Source organism: Danio aesculapii, chromosome 23 (genome assembly GCF_903798145.1).
Source record: "Danio aesculapii chromosome 23, fDanAes4.1, whole genome shotgun sequence".
Taxonomy (NCBI): domain Eukaryota; kingdom Metazoa; phylum Chordata; class Actinopteri; order Cypriniformes; family Danionidae; genus Danio; species Danio aesculapii.
Window position 1 is genome coordinate 581,685 of NC_079457.1, and position 18,965 is coordinate 600,649.

The 18,965-nt window shown below is 39.8% G+C and overlaps 2 protein-coding genes across 3 annotated transcripts in view; both read right to left on the reverse strand.

The window, feature by feature from the left end:
• Positions 1-4: 4 nt before the first annotated feature.
• Positions 5-7,636, reverse strand: syap1 (synapse associated protein 1). The gene is made up of 9 exons (XM_056449758.1): positions 7,362-7,636; positions 6,242-6,360; positions 5,017-5,083; positions 4,847-4,920; positions 4,435-4,574; positions 2,638-2,777; positions 2,439-2,497; positions 2,237-2,363; positions 5-975 (listed from the first exon to the last, which is right to left on the reverse strand). The coding sequence occupies exons 1-9, from the start codon at positions 7,504-7,506 to the stop codon at positions 848-850; spliced, it is 999 nt and encodes a 332-aa protein (XP_056305733.1). The 5' UTR covers positions 7,507-7,636; the 3' UTR covers positions 5-847.
• Positions 7,637-9,924: 2,288 nt separating this feature from the next.
• The window catches only part of lmnl3 (lamin L3), a 20,011-nt gene continuing 10,970 nt past the window's right edge, over positions 9,925-18,965 (reverse strand). Inside the window, exons 6-12 of one of the 2 annotated variants that reach the window (XM_056448630.1) lie at positions 18,462-18,682; positions 14,967-15,171; positions 14,090-14,197; positions 13,558-13,677; positions 12,956-13,051; positions 11,378-11,432; positions 9,925-10,118 (exon numbers count right to left, since the gene is read on the reverse strand). In XM_056448630.1, coding sequence (XP_056304605.1) covers positions 11,394-11,432; positions 12,956-13,051; positions 13,558-13,677; positions 14,090-14,197; positions 14,967-15,171; positions 18,462-18,682 — 789 coding nt within the window. In that variant the 3' untranslated portion in view covers positions 9,925-10,118; positions 11,378-11,393. The remainder of the gene's footprint in view (positions 10,119-11,377; positions 11,433-12,955; positions 13,052-13,557; positions 13,678-14,089; positions 14,198-14,966; positions 15,172-18,461; positions 18,683-18,965) is intronic. The other variant, XM_056448631.1, reaches the window with a different exon arrangement.

Sequence of the window (18,965 nt, forward strand, 5' to 3'; positions counted from 1 at the left end):
ACTGTTTAGACACCAAAAATTTATTTATGGCAGCAAAATGATGAATATTAATCTTTAAATGAAGTAAAAGAAGGTGCGAGATGGGGAAAACAGTTATATTAAACCTCTAAACTTACATACATGAAAATATTCAGATCACACAGATATGGAATCATTTTAACTCCCAACAGAGAAACCGAGCATTAATCCTTTACCAAAATCCTCCCCGACTATGAGCAGAGTACAGATATCCAATCGATATTGAAATAAAATGAAAATAAAAGCGGTGATGAATAAAGGAATGAGACGTAATTGCTTTTCTACAATCCCAAAACTGCAGAAAAACACCATGTTTGAGCTGCTTATAGTGTTACTACTGTCCACTAATTATACCATTTAAATAATCATTTATTTATTTGTGTATGTCAAATTTTCCAGTGCAAAATATCTAAAAGCAAGATTTCTTGAGTCTAGAATATCTCAAGATGAAGTGAGTCTGTTTATACATCTTGTTTTATATTGTTTATATATTTGTACTGGAAAATAAGTCAATAACCTCACATTGTGCAGCATGTTCATCACACTGAGTTCTGGTTTCATTTAACGTCATTTTCAGCAGAAACAAGTCAGACAGAAAGAATAACTCCACAAACTACATCAGATTTCTGCGTTTTCAATAACTATGATCGTTTTCTGTGCATGTCGGCACCTCGCCGAGTCCCTCTAGAGGAAAATATCACATTTCATTACAGTTTATCAGAAACGTTTGTATAAGAAATCCTGATTTTTTTAGGTGTTTGTGTGAGCCTGGTTTCTCTCTGGTCCTTCATGTGGTGTTTCCTCCACACCAGAGGAGGCGCTGTTGCATTTAGCTGTCGTCCTGCAGCATCTCCTCGATCTCGCGGTCCCAGTTATCGTCACGGTTTTCTGTATCGACCACCACCTCGTACTCCTGAAGCTCCTGCTGTAACTCCTTCTCCCAATCAGGCGTCTCTTCTAGAGGACAGACAAACAAACCCTTAATGCGCAGTAGACTAAAAACACTACAAAAATATTCAAACTTTAGCTTAAAATATTAAAGTTTAAGAACTTTTTTATTGCATTGCAATAACAGTAATCTAACTGTAATCCAAAAGTAGTCAGATTGCGTTGCCATAAAATTAATCTAAATGTAATCCAAAAACAGTAAGATTGCATTGCTGTAAAAGTAATCTAAATGTAATAAAAAAAAGTAAGATTGCACTGCCACAAAAGTAATCTAAATGTAATCCAAAAACAGTAAGATTGCATTGCTGTAAAAGTAATCTAAATGTAATCCAAAAACAGTAATATTACACTGCCACAAAAGTAATCTAAATATAATCCAAAAACAGTAAGATTGCACTGCCACAAAAGTAATCTAAATATAATCCAAAAACAGTAAGATTGCGTTGCTGTAAAAGTAATCTAAATGTAATCCAAAAACAGTAATATTGCACTGCCACAAAAGTAATCTAAATGTAATCCAAAAACAGTAAGATTGCATTGCCACAAAAGTAATCTAAATGTAATCCAAAAGCATTCAGATTGCATTGCCATAAAAGTAATCTAAATGTAATCCAAAAGTAGTCAGATTGCAATGCTGTAAAAGTAATCTAAATGTAATCCAAAAGTAGTCAGATTGCATTGTTATAAAAGTAATCTAAATGTAATCCAAAAGTAGTCAGATTGCATTGTTATAAAAGTAATCTAAATGTAATCCAAAAGTAGGCAGATTGCATTGTTATAAAAGTAATCTAATGTAATCCAAAAGCATTTAGATTGCATTGCAGTAAAAGTAATCTAAATGTAATAAAAAAGTAGGCATATTGCAGTTATAAAAGTAATCTAAATGTAATCCAAAAGCAGTCATATTGCATTGCCATAAAAGTAATCTAAATGTAATCCAAAAGCATTCAGATTGCATTGCAGTAAAAGTAATCTAAATGTAATCCAAAAGTGGTCAAATTGCGTTGTTATAAAAGTAATCTAATGTAATCAAAAGTAGTCAGATCGCATTGCAGTAAAAGTAATCTAATTGTAATCCAAAAGCATTCAGATTGCTTTACCATTAATGTGTAATCTGACAGATTAGATCAGTACAGATTTTGTCATGTAATCTGCATCCAGCATCTGATAACAATTCCTAATAATCTTAAGTCACCCAGCTCTACGGTAATACTATATACAAGCACTGTGGCAGATCAGTCTTAAAGGTACAGTGTCCTCTTTAACTGACCGTCTTTCTTGTCCAGCACCAGCTGCTTCATCTCGTTCCGCAGGTCCTCCTGGTTTATATCGCAGGTGTCGAAGGCGTCGCTCACGAACTCAGACACACCGGGGCTGGTGGAGATGTCTTCCTCTATCTGTTAGCATTAGCAGATAATGTTAATTATCACTAAAATCTGATTTAATACTGCAGATGTGAGGTAAAGTTGTACCTCAGTGGTCTTGGTTTTACTGCTGATGGACACAGGAGGGGTCTTGGGTCTGATGCTCTCTGTCAAGCAGGAAAAGAATATAATAATAACAGTCAATAATGATCAGTTTAAATAGTTTTCTGTCAATACCATCAGGAGCTGCAGGCATTCATTATGATTTATCGTGATGTTTAGTGTGTGTAAAGTGTGTGTGTTGAACCTGAGATGCTCTGGTCGCTCTTCTCCTCGTCTCGTTTCTCCGCCGCCTGCTGTTGCGCAGCGAGAGCCGTGAGCTGAGCTGACTGCTTGATCAGAGACACGCGGTAGAAATAATTCCTCCAGAACACGTCCTCCTTCACCCTAAAACACACACAACACACACATTTGATTAATTTTATTTGTAATGACTAATACAAATTAAAGCAACACAACATCCAAATAATCATAAAGAGCCCGTGATATTTCACAGTACAAGCAGTAGAGGCAACCATTGAGTTTCTTTTTTTATGTGACAATATTAAAGGGCACATAGTTTACCTCTTTTTTTATGATTTAATATTAATATTATGGCTCTTCTGAGTGTGCCAGTTTAGGTTCAGTTTAAAACACAATTCAGATTGTTTTATTATAATGTGTTAAACAGTGTCATGTTGGGGGCGTGTCCACAGTTCGCTGATATAGGGGTGTGTTGCCTCACATGTAAATTAGTTTTGGCTTCCCGCCCAACGTAACAAGGGGGCGGAGCCATGGGCTCACCCGCTCTGTGTTTGCAACACAGACAGGCAGATTGAAAGGAGAGGATCAGCATTCAGTCGTACATGTACGACTCTGACACAGACCAAGCAGAGAGTACAAAATCATTTGTGTCTTTGTACAGTTTTACAGGCAACTGTGTGCTAGTTTCAAGTGCCGAGCTTGTACACAGAAACTAATAACCACACACACTGAATTAACTTTGACTGAGGCACCGGATGCGCCGCTTGAAGCTGCGACACGGCACACCAGACACTCTCTGTGGCGCGGCAGAAACATGAAGTGTCCCGAATCGTCGCGCCACGCATTTTTGAATTCTAAACAGGTTTCTGCAGCGGTCCGCGGCGCCCAGCCGTCGACTTGAGTGTACCCTGATAGAAACCGATGTTTAGAATTGTAAAACGCATGCTAGTTAAGATCACAGGGAGCTTCTGGGATCGCGAGAAATGCAAACGGCTGAAGTATAAGGTAGACTCAATGAGAAGTACACATGTTTGCAAACCTACCTAAAGATACAACCAATAATTCCGATTAGAGCGATAATGTGGAGAATATTGCTCTTGTGTTGAGCCCAATGAGTCTTGCATCTAAAAATAGAGCTAGCGTGTTCCTTTAGTGATATCGCTTCGACTCACGCTGAAAATGGCGGACGTGAATCAACAAACTGAGGATATGATGACGCGCCTGTCAATCAATATTGGTGGGTGGGGGGACCGCTCTCCTACGTCAGGTAGCGGTCGATTTGAAAACCGCTCCAATTGGTCCACCGTTTTTATGTTGTTAAATTAAAAAAAGCACTGGGTGTGTTTATATCACCCCAATATGACGGTCTATACACCATACATGCACATATGTCTGTCCAAACAGCTTGAAAAGTAGATTTTTTACCAGAGGGGCCCTTTCAAACACTCAGTCAAGTCTGCGCATAGTAGTGAGTAAATAGATTAGGGACACACACACACACACGCACGCACGCACGCACGTGCACACACACACAAATTTAATATTTTGATTTCACAATTCAATTCCATTCATGGTTTTGAGTTCTCAATTTGATTAGATATAACTGACAATTCGATTCAATACATAATTAAAATTGTTTGCACTCTATATATGCAAATCTTACCATTTATGCTCTATATATACAAATCTTACCTTCATGCTCTATACATGTAAATCTTAACGTTTATGCTCTATAGGTGCAAATCTTACCGTTTGCACTCTATATATGCTACTCTTTCCATTGCATATATGCAAATCTTACTGTTTGGGGACAAGGTCGAAGCGCATCCGGTTGAGCAGCTCATCCTCCTGCAACATGACGAGGGCAACGGGATACATGTGCTGGAAGTCAAACTGGAACTGTACTCCAGCTGGAGGATCCCGCAGGAAGTTTCTCTTGTCCTGAACAGACGAAAACATTCACATTTTTAGATACTCATTTTGCCCAACCTCACGTTAATCTTGAATATCTACAGAGTAGTACTGCATCCATAGTTTTATCAGTGAGTGGTATGATTCGGTACAGTAGTGACGGCTGCTACTTTCGTAAACATTTACGAATCTTTAGTTTCGAATCAGTTGATCTGTGTACGTATTAAATGGATAAAAAAAAGACAACTTTATAAACAAAACTCCTTTATTATAGGATATAATTAAAATCAAAATAATCTCACAGCAGATAAAGCGAGGATCTGCTGCTGAATGGTTTCCTCTTCATTGTATCCCACCCACGGAGGCACGGCTACGTCTGCAAACACAAAGATTGAGTTTGTGAAAACACAGGAATATATTCAATATAAACAGATTTAAATAGCTGTACAAAGTCACCAGTTTATCTCCATACCTGTTTTCTTTGCATTTTTCTCCAGGACAAATTTTTCTTGTTCCTTCTGAAAATCTCCTAAAATGGTCTGAAAGAGGAAAATTATTGTAATAACTAAAACTACTGAAGGCGTTTTTGTTCATTTTTACATACAAACATATTATAAACAATACCTGCAAATCAATAAAGAAATTAGAAAAAATTTTATGAAGGAAATTAGAAATTTTGCTGTTACAGTTGCTATGGTAACACAACAACAACTACAGTAATTAATTGCATTTGGTAAATCTACAGTTGCTATGGTAACACAACTACAGTAATTAATCCACTGTGGTAATTCTACAGTTGCCATGGTAACCCAACTACTACTATAGTAATTAATTGCCTGTAGTAATTCTACAGTTGCCACAGTAACAACAACAGTGATTAATCTGTTGTTGTCATTCTAAAGTTGCTACGGTAACGTAAATTACTACTATAGTAATTACTTTTGCCTGTAGTAATTCAACAGTTGTCATGGTAACAACAACTGCAGTAATTCATATACTGTGGTAATTCTACAGTTGCTATGGTAACACAACTACAGTAATTAATCCACTTTGGTAATTCTACCATTGCCATGGCAACACAACTACCACTATAGTAATTAATCACCTCTTGATAATTCTACAGTTGCCTTGGCAACAACAACTACAGTGATTAAACTACTGTTGTAATTCTACAGTTGCCATGGTAACACAACTACTACTATAGTAATTAATTGCCTGTGGTAATTCTACAGTTGCCATGGTAACACAAATACTACTATAGTAATTAATCACCTGTGGTCATTCTACAGTTGCCATGGTAACACAACTACTACTATAGCAGTTAATTGCCTGTAATAATTTTACAGTTGCCATGGTCACAACAACTACAGTAATTCATCTACTGTGGTAATTCCACTGTTGCTATGGTAACACAACAACTACTATAGTAATTAATCGCCTGTGGTCATTCTACAGTTGCCATGGTAACACAACAACTACTATAGTAATTAATTGCCTGTAGTAATTCTACAGTTGCCATGGTAACAACAACTACTGTCTATTGGCTGTTTGTTTATTTGCTGTGTGTTCAGTGTGTGTCTATTGGCTGTTTGTTTATTTGCTGTGTGTTCAGTGTGTGTCTATTGGCTGTGTGTTTATTTGCTGTGTGTTCAGTGTGTGTCTATTGGCTGTGTGTTTGTTTGCGGTGTGTTGAGCACCTTGTCGATGATGCCGTCGATGTTGCTCTCCTCCACTGTTTTCTTGATGCTCTGAGCCGTTTCTGCCACAGACTCTGAGATCTTCTTCGTGGCATTACTGGCCAGATTTAGGATGAAGCCTGACAGAGGAGTGTGCAGTTATCATTAATCAACATCAGGTTCAGCAGTCGCTCCATCTGTCATACATCTGTTAACCTCATCTAAATGTGCTGTATATTGGGTTTCATTTAATCACTACTGCAGTCTTCAGAGTGCCTCATCTTTCAGAAATCACTATAACACATACTTGATCCCTGTGCAGCGAGTATTATCTGTGTAGTGTACACTATGTATAATGTCTTTGTAGTGATCCCCATGTATGTTCTCTGTGTAGTGTACAGTTTGTGTATTATCTGTGTAGTGTTTGCTGTCTCTGTAGTGTGAATATACTCTCTGAAATGTGTATGTTTACTCTATAGTGTGCTTGTTCTCTCTGTAGTGTGCTCGCCCTGAATAGTGTGCTCACCACTGAGTGCACCAGCCTGTGGATCTTCACTTGACAGTGTGTTTATTTTTCCTCTGTAGTTTGTATATTTACTCTGTAGTCTGTACTCTGTAGTGTGCTCACTGCTGAGTCCGCTGGCCAGTGAATCCTCACTTGCCAGTCTGTTTATGTACCCTGTGTAGTGTGTATGTTCCCTCTGTAGTGTGTGTGTCCCCTGTGTAGTGTGTACTGTGTAGTGTGTTCACTGCGGAGTCCCGCGGCCTGTGGATCGTCACTCAGCAGTGTGTTTATGTTCTCTCTGTAGTGTGTACTGTGTAGTGTGCTCACTGCTGAGTCCCATGGCCTGTGGATAGTCACTCAGCAGTGTGTTTATGTTCTCTCTGTAGTGTGTACTGTGTAGTGTGCTCACTGCTGAGTCCCATGGCCTGAGGATAGTCACTCAGCAGTGTGTTTATGTTGTCTCTGTAGTGTGTACTGTGTAGTGGGCTCACAGCTGTGTTCCGCGGCCTGGGGATCATTACTCGGCGGTGTGTTTATGTCCCCTTTGTAGTGTGTACTGTGTAGTGGGCTCACAGCTGAGTCCCCCGGCCTTATGTTCACTCTGTTGTGTGTATGTCCCCTGTGTAGTGTGCTCACCGCTGAGTCCCCCGGCCTGTGGATCTTCACTCGGCGGTGTGTTTATGTTCTTCTTCTCCTCTTCGGTCTCCGCGGATTCGCTCTTCTTCTTCTCCTCCTCGTTTTCCGCGTCTCCACTAAGCCACGAGCTCCAGCTCTTAAACATGCTGCCGGCGCGCGTCCGTCCGTTTATCGATCTCTGATAGATTTCTAATCACGAATTGATCAGGATTTCACTTCATGGTTCACATCCGCACTGGGCCACATCAACAACAACAACTGCTGAGGAGCGCTTCCTCTGACGTCACTTCTTCTGTCGTCACCCTCCAGCAGCACAAACAGCGGGTCCACAGCGCCCCCTGCCGAGCGGGAGAAACTGCGATTGTTTTGAAATGCCTCATATATATTAGAATATTTCACCTAAAAACCAAGATGACCTCATTATTTACTCATCCTCAAGCATTCCTCTGTGTATATGATTCTTTCTGTTAGATGAACACAGTCGGGGTAGTTTTATATTACACTCTCTATGCTGTATAATAGTGTTGATATGAGTTTAATTGGTCAAACTAACCCATTCGCCGCAATGGGTTAATGTATGTCTGATAAAGCAGAACCATGGGTTTTTGCAACAGAGCTATTTACATTTTTTAATAATTCATAACCTCTGAGTTCTGGTGCCTACAAATGTTCGACTGACGTATACGACACAAAAAAAGCATGATCTAATATGTATAATTGTATATTACTTTATCTAAACAGTTTTTCTTATGTATTTTTATTATTGTATAATAATTTACATTCATAATTAGATAATTAATTTGGGGTATGTATAGACATCACTTTCCCCCTAGAACACGCCCCTCAATTACCAGCAGATGCCCCCTCAGCAGAGACCACGCCCCCTCAGAGCATCCAGGATACACCCACTCAGTCAACATAAAACACACCCTCTAAATTGCCAAGACACACCCACTTATTCGACATAACATGCCCCCAAGGCCGTCAGTACACTCCCCTCAGAGCAACCAGGACATGCCCACTCATCCATCAGAACACTCCCACTCTATCAACATACAACACACCCTCAAAATCGCAGACACGCCCATTTATTCAACACAACACAGCCCCTAAGCAGCCAGAACATGCCTCCTCAGAGCAAACAGTTTACGCCCATTCATCCGTCAGAACACATGGGAATACGCCCACTCAGTCGACATAAAACACACCCTCAAAATCGCTGGGACACGCCAACTTCTCCAGCCAGAACACACCCACTCATCCATCAGAACACTTTCTCTCAGTCGACATAAAACATCCTCAAAATCGGTGGGATACGCCCACTTATTCGACATAACCTGCCCCCTAGCCAGCCAGAACACCCCCCCTCAGAGCCACAGGGATACGCCCACTCAATTTACATAAGACACACCCTGAAAATCGCTGAGACACGCCCACTTAATCAACATAAGACACTCCCTAGGCAGTCAGAACACTTCTTTCACTTGTTAGAACACGGACACTCAGAGCAATCAGTACACGCCCACTTATTTGACAACATGCCCTCAAGGCAGCCAGAACACTCTCCTTAGAGCAACCAGGACATGCGGGGATATGCCCAGCTCAGTTGACAAAACACACCCACTAAATCACCAAGACACGCCCAATTATTCAACATATCACGCCTTCTAGGCAGCCAAAACACACTTCTCAGATCAAACAGGACACGCCCACTCATCTGTCAGAACATCCACTCTCAGTCAACATAAAACACACCCTCAAAATCACTAGGATATGCCCACTTATTTCACATAACATGCTCTCTAGGCAGCCAGAACACTCCCCTCAGAGCAACTAGGACACGCTCACTCATCCATCAGAACACACCCCCTCAGAGCCATGGGGATACGCCCTGCTCAGTCAACATAAAACACACTCTCAAATCCACCAGGATACACCCACTTATTTAACATAACATGCTCCCTAGGCAGCCAGACACACCCCTCAGAGTAACCAAGACACACCCTTGCGGCCGTCAGAACACACCCCCTCAGAGACACGCCCACTAATTTATCATAACACACCCCCTGTCGTTTAAATGCTGGACTTGATTTAATGTTCTTTAAAATGTACCGGTGGTCTGTGGATTCTGATTCTCATTCGTGTTTTCCAACATTAACATGAGTGATTAGAATCTGATTTAACTCTGGGGAAAATTTTAAATAAATAAACAGTTGCATATTAATGTAGGTTGGTTTAAATCTATTACTAAAATTTAACTAACTTCAGCTACGACCGAGGGAATATTCATATATTTGCCTATTATTACACAAGACACTACATTAGAAAATAAACTATTAAATCACTAATAATGATGACGTCACAAATAAAATAATATTAATAAAACTATTCATAAACTGAATTAACAACTAAAAGAGACAAAAGATATTGACAATTTAATATTAAAAGCAGAACAAAATGATAAAAACTTCAGATATTTAATGAAACCTCCATCATCTCAACATTAAAATGAGCTCTCATTTAACAGACTGACAAGACAAAAACAACAGCACTTTAAACATGATTGTGCAAAACAGCATGTGTTTATTATGACAACAACAATTCAAACTTTATTAATCAATCAACCAATCCGTCTCAATATAAACAATCCAGTTCAGGCCGTGAACATTCATTAAATACATACATGTACATTCAGATATGAAGCAGCGCGGAGACTCACATCAGCAGACAAGCAGAGTCATGATCCAGCGTCTGACCCTGAAACACACACACACACACACACGCACACACACACACACACACACACACACACCTCTGTTCCTCTGATGTGGGGAAGAATACATCATAAACATTTCAAATATTTAGATTAATGTTTATTTGTTCAACTCTCTAAAGTAGTTCCGGCAGGTTTAGGCCTCATTACAGCTCCATATCACTACATCAACATTACACCACAGGTCTGCTGAGTGCTGGATTCTGATTGGCTGATGGTCACTCAGGTGTTTGGTTATTGTTATACAAACACACAGCTAAAGTAGTTCCGGCATGTTTAGGTGTCATTAAAGCTCCATATCACTACACTAACATTACACCACAGGTCTGCTGAGTGCTGGATTCTGATTGGCTGATGATTGCTCTCAGGTGTTTGGTTATTGTTATATAAACACACAGCTAAAGTAGTTCCGGCAGGTTTAGGTGTCATTACAGCTCCATATCACTCCGCTGAATGATTTCACAGCCAGAAATCACATCAGAACACAACAGGAGGAGATGTTGGAGGACACTAGTGCTGCACACAGGAGAAGCTTGAGGAGGACACACACCTGACTAACACACTCACAACATCTGTACAGGGGATTCAGCAGCGGTGCTGAAGACCAGAGGAGGAGAGCAGTAAACACCTCCGGGAAGAGGATTATTAGACTGTAACGCACACTTCATCAATCTCTAATAATCCTGCTTCTCATCAGGTATTAGTTATGCAGACACATGCACATTCCAGCCTGACAAAAGCAGCTTGTTCTGGTAGATTATGACAGCTTTAGAGTCAGAATAAATAACAATATTTTTGCTGGGGCGACACAGTGGCTCAGTGGTTAGCACTATGGCCTCACACCAAGAAGGTCTCTGGTTTGAGCCCCGGCTGGGTCAGTTGGTGTTTCTGTATGGAGTTTGCATGTTCTCCCCGTGTTGGTGTGTGTTTCCTCCGGGTGCTCCGGTTTCCCCCACTACATTGGCCGTAGTGTATGAGTGTGTGTGTGTGTGTGTGAGAGAGAATGAGTGTGTATGGGTGTTTCCCAGTACTGGGTTGCAGCTGGAAGGGCATCCGCTGTGTAAAACATATGCTGGAATAGTTGTCGGTTCATTCCGCTGTGGTGACCCCTGATGAATAAAGGGACTAAGCTGAAGGAAAATGAATGAATAAGTTTGCTGATGATGTCTGGTGTTGGCAAACATGCTTAGCTGATGTTAACAAGCAAAGCACAAGCGCTGCAGACAGACTGAGGACTCCTCACCTACAGACACTAGTCTTCAGGACACAAAACAACACTTCTTTTTCCTCCTTTTGGCCTTTTATAAAAGACAGATGAAGAAAACAGACAAACTCTGATGTTATGCATCTGGCAGACGTGTTCATCTAGAGAAGCGTCCAGCTTAACATGAGGTACGGTTCATGCATTCACTGATGTTGAAGATGGAAATGGAGACTGACAGTAAAACTCAACCTGTGTTAGGGCGTACTCACACTATGTACAGTGGTCTTGAACCAGGCCGAAGCACGCTTGTCCCCCCCCTCCCGTCTCCCCTGACGGCCTGCACTCACATTGCATCCGAGCCTGAGCATGCTTGTGTCATAACAGAAGAGAAGCGCTCTCGCTCAGCACAGTGGACATTTCTTTAGTTATACCAGTTTAGTGGTTTGATATGCAGTGATACACAGTCAAATACTTCACTGAACAGATCAGCCACTTCTGCTGCTCATAAACAATCATAAAGTCCTGGTGCTGCAGGAATGAGGAGGTTTGCTGAAGGTGCAGCTGTGGTGCAGTGAGGGGTTTGTGTCTTTAATAATATATGACAGCTCGTGTTCATTAAACAGTAAGAATGATTAATAAATCCAGATCAAACGGTCAATTAAAGTCACGTCTCCTCTTCAGTTTGGGCTCAGGCGCGCTTTACACTCACACTACCTCGCCAAAGACCAACCGAACCACTCTCTGGCACACCTCTGCCAACCGGGCCAGCCAACTGAACCGCGGCTGAGCCTGATTCAAAGCACTCACACTTGTCAAACGAGCCGGGAAACAGGCCTGGGCACGGTTCGGATAGTGTGAGTGCACCCTTACATAGTCCAAAAACATCTACCGTATCTTCTACACGCATATATAAAAAGTTAAAAAGTTTAGTAATTTATTTAATACACAGTTGAGGTCAGAATTATTAGCCCTCCTGTTTATTTTTCTCCAATTTCTGTTTAACGTAGAGCAGATTTCAGCACATCTCTAATCATAATAGTGTTAATAACTCATCTCTAATAACTGATGTATTTTCTCTTCATCATGATGACAGTAAATAATATTAGACTAGATATTCTTCAAGACACTAGTATTCATCTTAAAGTGTCATTTAAAGGCTTAACTAGGGTAATTAGGGTAAAGTTAGGGTAATTAGGCAAGTCATTGTATAACAGTGGTTTGTTCTGGAGACAATCCAACACTAATATTGCTGAAGGGGGCTAATAATATTGACCTTAAAATGAGTTTAAAACTATTAAAAACTGCTTTTATTCTAGCTGAAATAAAACAAATAAGACTTTCTCCAGAAGAACAAATATTAGAGGAAATACTGTGAACATTTCCTGAATCTGTTCAACATCATTTGGGAAATACTTGACAAAAAAAAAAGAAAAGAAAAAAAAATAATAATAAATTCAAAGGGGGGCGAATAATCCTGACTTCAACTGTGTAAAAACAGGAGTTTGGTCTAATAACTTCTTTAGTAATAGAAAGATAATTCATTAAATCTCAAAGGAGTTTTTGCACAAAATAAATAAATAAATGAAGAAATAATGAACAGTGTGTGGTGTGTGTTACCTGTCTGCGCAGGTGAGCGTCACGACTTCTCAGCGGTTCATCACTCTCCGCATCATCTTCTGTTTTATCCTGAACCACATAATACTCCGCCATCTCCTGCAACACACACACACACACACACGATTTTATAAAGATTAATCTAACAAGATAAACAAATTAAAAACACAAATGAATTCATGACAACAACTACCACAATTATTGTTATTAACATTGTTATTTTATTATTAAATGTTGCTGTTGTAGTAATAACAGAACAATATTAACAACAAAAACATGTTATTTTTTATTATGAATGTTTATTTTATTAATGTTGTTTATTACAACATCAACGTTATTAATAAAACAACACTGTCATAATAATAATAATAATAATAATTAAATTGTTGACATTTACCCAAAATGCTTTAATAAAAATAAAGAAAAAAATTTATATGAAACTTTTTAATAATTATATTAATGAGTATTCAATTAACAACTTTAATTTGACTGACTATCCAATAAATCCAGCGCTGTAATATCATGTGTGTGTGTGTGTGTGTGTGTGTGTGTGAGTGTGTGTGAGTGTGTGTGAGTGTGTGTGAGTGTGTGTGAGTGAGTGAGACCTCGTTCTGTGTGTTGAGCAGAGAGACTCGAACATCAGCGAAGGAACCCCACGACTGATGAGTGCTGAGGAGGAGATCAGCAGCAGAACCACACTGATCCACAGCAGCTGCAGCCCACACCTGCACACACACACCAGATACACACATGAAGTGTTTGAACGAGTGAGAGAGTGTGTGTGTGTGTGTGTGTGTGTGTGTGTGTATATGTATATGTATATATATATATATATATATATATATATATATATATATATATATATATATATATATATATATATATATATATATATATATATATAAAAATAAATAAGTGTGTATGAATGTGTGTACAAGTGTGTATGTGTGCGTGTATACAAGTATGTGTATGAGTGTGTGTGTGTGTGTGTGTAAGTGTGTCTGTGTATATGAGTGCAAGTATGAGTGTGTTTGTACAAGTGTATGAGTGTGTGCGTGTGTGACAGAGAGAGAACGTATGAGTGTGTGTGTGTGTGTGTGTGTGTGTGTGTGTGTGTGTGTGTGTGTGTGTGTGTACCGTCAGCATGTGTCCAGCATTCATCACACACGGCGAGGGGAAACAGAAGACGATATCAGCAGCTTCAGCTTCACTCTTCCTCAACTGCCAACCACTGACAACCTGATCCTGACACACACACACACACACACACACGTTTATATTTATAAGCAATGCATTTATTTATACTTAATATGTGCTAGTACAGGGCGTCGCGGTGGCTCAGTGGTTAGTGCTGTGGCCTCACAGTAAGGTTGCTGGTTCGAGCCTTGGTTGGGTCAGTTTGTGTTTCTGTGTGGAGTTTGCATGTTCTCCCCGTGTTAGTGTGGGTTTCCTCCGGGTGCTCCAGGTTTCCCCCACAGTCCAAACACATGCGCTATAGGGGAACTGATCAACTAAACTGGCCGTAGTGTGTGTGTGTGTGTGTGTGTGTGTGTGTGTGTGTGTGTGTGTGTGTGTGTGTGTGAATGAGTGTGTATGGATGCTTCCCAATACTGGGTTGCAGCTGGAAGGGCATCCGCTGTGTAAAACATGCTGAAATAGTTGGCGGTTCATTCCGCTGTGGTGACCCCTGATAAATAAGAGACTAAGCCGGAAGAAAATGAATGAATGCACTAGTACAAGAAAAAGCAGATTTGATACTATTAATATAATAAAAACTACACACGCAGATCTGTAAACAAAAATAAAATAAATAAAAATCAGTGTTAAGATTAGTAATTTGTTTACACAATCACGCGCACACACACACACACACACACACACACACACCCCCCCTCAGGTTTGTCATGCATCTATTGTGTTTTAGTTGTTTTGATTCTTTCAGATTTAAAGGAAATGAAAGCGAGATGTATTGTGATGTTTTCCCCCAGTAATGAACAGTTTCCTGCAGTCGTACCCTGTCAGAGGCGTTCTTGAGTTTGATGTATCGTCCGTCCAGATCCACCTCCTCGATGCTGATCTGTCCGCGGCAGGAGGAATGCTGGGATAGCCTGTAGTTGGGGGAGAATCCGGAGCACGTGGCTTCGTGTTTGCGCTTCTTTCTGGACTGCTGGATGATGGGGCTCAGAGTCTGCTGGATCGGGCTCAGGGACTGGTTCAGTCTGAGAGGAGAAACACACAGCAACATAGACCTGCTGATATTACTCAACCTTCAAGGTCCCACTAAATTAAAATTAAAAATTAGTATCAGTCTGTTAGTTTTCAGCAGTGGTGTACAGTAACTAATTATAAATACTCAGATTACTGTGATTGAGTAGTTTTTCCTCAGTATTTGTACTCAGTGGATTAATAAATGTGTACTCTTTTACTCTCCCTTGAGTACATGTTTAGTGCTGTATCTGTACTTTTCCTCCACTATTGTCCTTCAATCTGCAGTCACTACTCTATCTCCTGTCTATGAGGATTAGAATCAGTCCTGTGATTCCTGTCCAATCAGATCACACATAGAAGATAAATCACATCATAATGAACTTCAAGACACGAGTGATTAATTGCTGCAGACTGTTTGGAAGCATTAAAAGTGTCCAAGATGTCCAAAATCTGTACACACAATGACCCAGAGACTGTTTAGATGCAGGTCACTGATGTTCACTGTATGATGACCCAAATGGTCTTAAACACCCAGCAGGCACAAGACATCAACATGACGTCAGATTGATGTTGTACCCCATGTCATGGGCACGTTGCAGTTTGTTTGGAAATGAAAATCGGGTTGACATCAGAACTCAACGTCAGGCCGATGTCAATGTCCAACCTAAAATCAACAAATATCTACGTCTAATGAGGTTACAGCTTGATGTTGTGTGGACATCACCACTATTACGTCTATCAGATGTTGGATTTTGGTTGCCATCCCTGACGAATAAGTGTCAGTATGTGACGTCAATATGATGTTGGTTTAAGATGTCGGCTCGACGTTGAGTTTGTCAGTTTTTAACAGCCTAAAATCAACCAAATGTCAATGTCATTTGATATTGTACATCATTAGACAAAATAACGTTGTCTTAGACGCTGGCTGTTTCTTAATATGCATTTTTCAGCCTTCCTGCGTCCTCGTGAAACGTCATCATTAACTGCCAAAGTTAAGTTACAAAACTCAAGACCGCAAGACGCGTGAAACTTCCCAGATGTGTTCTTGATATAGAGGATGCGCCGGCGCAGACTTGAGTGCAAACTCACTCGAGAAGTCCCAGAAGTCATTGCGGCCGAATAAAGGAGGTGAGAAGCACTGCATTTTATATAGGTTTATTATTAAAGTTCAGAGATATCACTGATTTATCTCAGGAGTTTCCCTAAATGAGACTTTGAAGTTAAACATCACCAGGAAAATCTTGATAAAAGGCATAAACACATTAAGGGTGTTTATTTGCTGAAATTTCTATCAAAATCTGATTTATCTGTATTGTGCAAAGTATATTAGTAATGTTTCTATGCTTCGAGCCATTGTTTTCACAGTATATACTCTGTAATGTTGAAATAATTTTCCGTTAAAAACACAAAGGTCACATGACCATCAGTAAAAACCAGCATCTCATTTCTCAGAGGATGTGTTCCCTGTTCTCGCGGTCTCCAGAGTTCGTTCTTGTGACCTGGCAAGACTGGCCTTCACAAAAACGAGAGTCAGTTCTCTACATTTCTGGAACAGAGAAACAGCCAATGAACTCTGGTCACCTGACATCACAACCTAAATCTAACGTCTAATGATGTTGTGTGCCTGTTGGGCAATCATAAACGCACTACAGAATGTTACGTTTACACACATCCACAAATGACATGTGAATGCATCAGATTTTCACTGTGTAATACTCACTAATCACTACTCGAGTACTTTTGAAAGGTCTACTCTTTACTCATACTCGGAGTAATATTCACAACAGATACTCTTACTTACACTACAGTTTTAGGCAAGTAATGGTACTTAATGAAATTTCAGTATTCTTCCCACCACTGGTTTTCAGGATATCTATAATCGTGTATGCTTCAAAACAGTGACAATATTCACATGTAGAAGATATAAACATTCAAAGTTTGTAGTTCGTCTCTTCCACCTAAGTGAATCAATAATTTATTTGTCATCGCCTCATACTTCAGTTTCTCATCAAATCTTGACCAATCAAATGCTCTCTAGTGTCTGACACACCACACCCCCTTCTTCTCATTGGCTGTTCATTTGCTGTGTATGAGCTCGACCACTCTCACTGGCAGAGCTGTGAGGAAAAACACCACCATTGGCTTTTTTTAAGAAGGGGAGGAGCTACTCTCTGATGTTATACACGCAGTAATGTAACCCTTTACAGTTTTGAATGAGGTCTTGCAGGTATTTATATGACAAAAACAGACATTTATAATGCAAGTAATCACAGAGTCCTCCTTGTAATGATGTTTTACAGCCTGCATATTTAGCATTCAAATGATTTGATCAGATATTTAGTTTATATTTTAGTCAATTATAATATTAATGAAATAAAATGCAGCGTATATGACACTTTAGTCAACATAACCTTGTTAAATATGCATAAAGCGCATGATTTGAAGATGGGAACCATATCAGTTTAATCCTCGTGTGCTGTTGGGTCATATTCATCCACTCTGGGCTGATTTAGAGTCTTAATTTGGCCACAGCTTTCTCTGCATTTCAGCAAACATGATCATTTTTCCTGTCAAAACTTATTTCGAGACAAATTTTGGGAAAATGCTTTGAAATTTTTCAAACACTCAATGCACTCTGGGCAAATTTATTACTCTTTGGTTATGTTGGGGGTGTTTTTGCCCCATTGACTTCAATTATGATTATATTTATTGATTGTAAAGCCATGACAGCAGATAATAAAGCATTCTTGACTGCTGCTGGTGTTCCTGTTGTGATTAAGAGGGACAATCTGCCATTTTTAGTGTTGATCATCAGTTGCAGAGCAAAAAAATATATGGAGTATAGTGTGTGTGTGTGTGTGTGTGTGTGTGTGTGTGTGTGTGTGTGTGTGTGTGAGCTCAAACTCAAAATTAGTCCCTCAGCTCTCAGAACACAGTATAATCTGCTGTTTTACTCCACTGAAGTCCATATAAAAAGACAGAAACTCTTCAGCACAGGCCGATCTAAAGGGTTAATGCTGCACACTGATGATCAACAGTAAAATGACACATTGTCCCTCTTAATCCCATCAGATAAAACCAGCAACAATCCAGAATGCATGATTATCTGCTGTCATGGCTTTACAATCAATAAACATGATTATAATGGAAGTAAATGGGGCAAAAACAGCACCAACATAACCAAAGAGAAGTCAATCTGAACAGTACACAAGGGTTAAAGACACACAATCATGTGGTCAAGCGTAAATGTAGAACGCGTGAAGTGAACAGGTATGAACAGACCCCTGCAGACCCGGCTCACCGCTTCTCCTCGCCCTCCAGCATCTTGCGGTAGGCGTTGATCTCCATGTCCAGCATCAGCTTGACGTCCAGCAGGTTCTCGTACTCCTCCAGCTGCTCCTGCATCTGCAGACGGAGCGCCGCCATCTCCTGCTGCTGCTGAGAGAGCTTCTGCTGGGAGACCTGACGCTCATGCTCCAGAGTCTGCTGCAGCTCCAGCACACGTGCCTCCAGACACACCACCTACATACACACACCAGCAGATCAACAATACAGTGGAGGACAATTAATCATTGTTTTTACAGGTCTTTAAAATTATTATTATTAATATTATTAATTTCATATAATCAACATGTTTATTTATACAAGATGACAATGATAATATCATCATCATCCTCCTCTTGTATAAAATATGCTGATTATAATATTTAAACATGTTGATAATAATAATAATAATAATAATAAATAATTCTTGTTCAATACTTTTTTCTTGTGTATATACAGACATTAATAATAATAATAATAA

Bases quoted from the DNA above. Each gene is read 5' to 3' on its own strand.
- syap1 (XM_056449758.1), bottom strand. From the start codon at position 7,506: ATGTTTAAGAGCTGGAGCTCGTGGCTTAGTGGAGACGCGGAAAACGAG. The intron at 5,084-6,241 runs GTGCTCAACACA...TTCCTCTTTCAG, and splicing joins TCGACGGCATCATCGACAAG to ACCATTTTAGGAGATTTTCA. The intron at 976-2,236 runs GTCAGTTAAAGA...TCTGTCCTCTAG, and splicing joins GGTGCTGGACAAGAAAGACG to AAGAGACGCCTGATTGGGAG.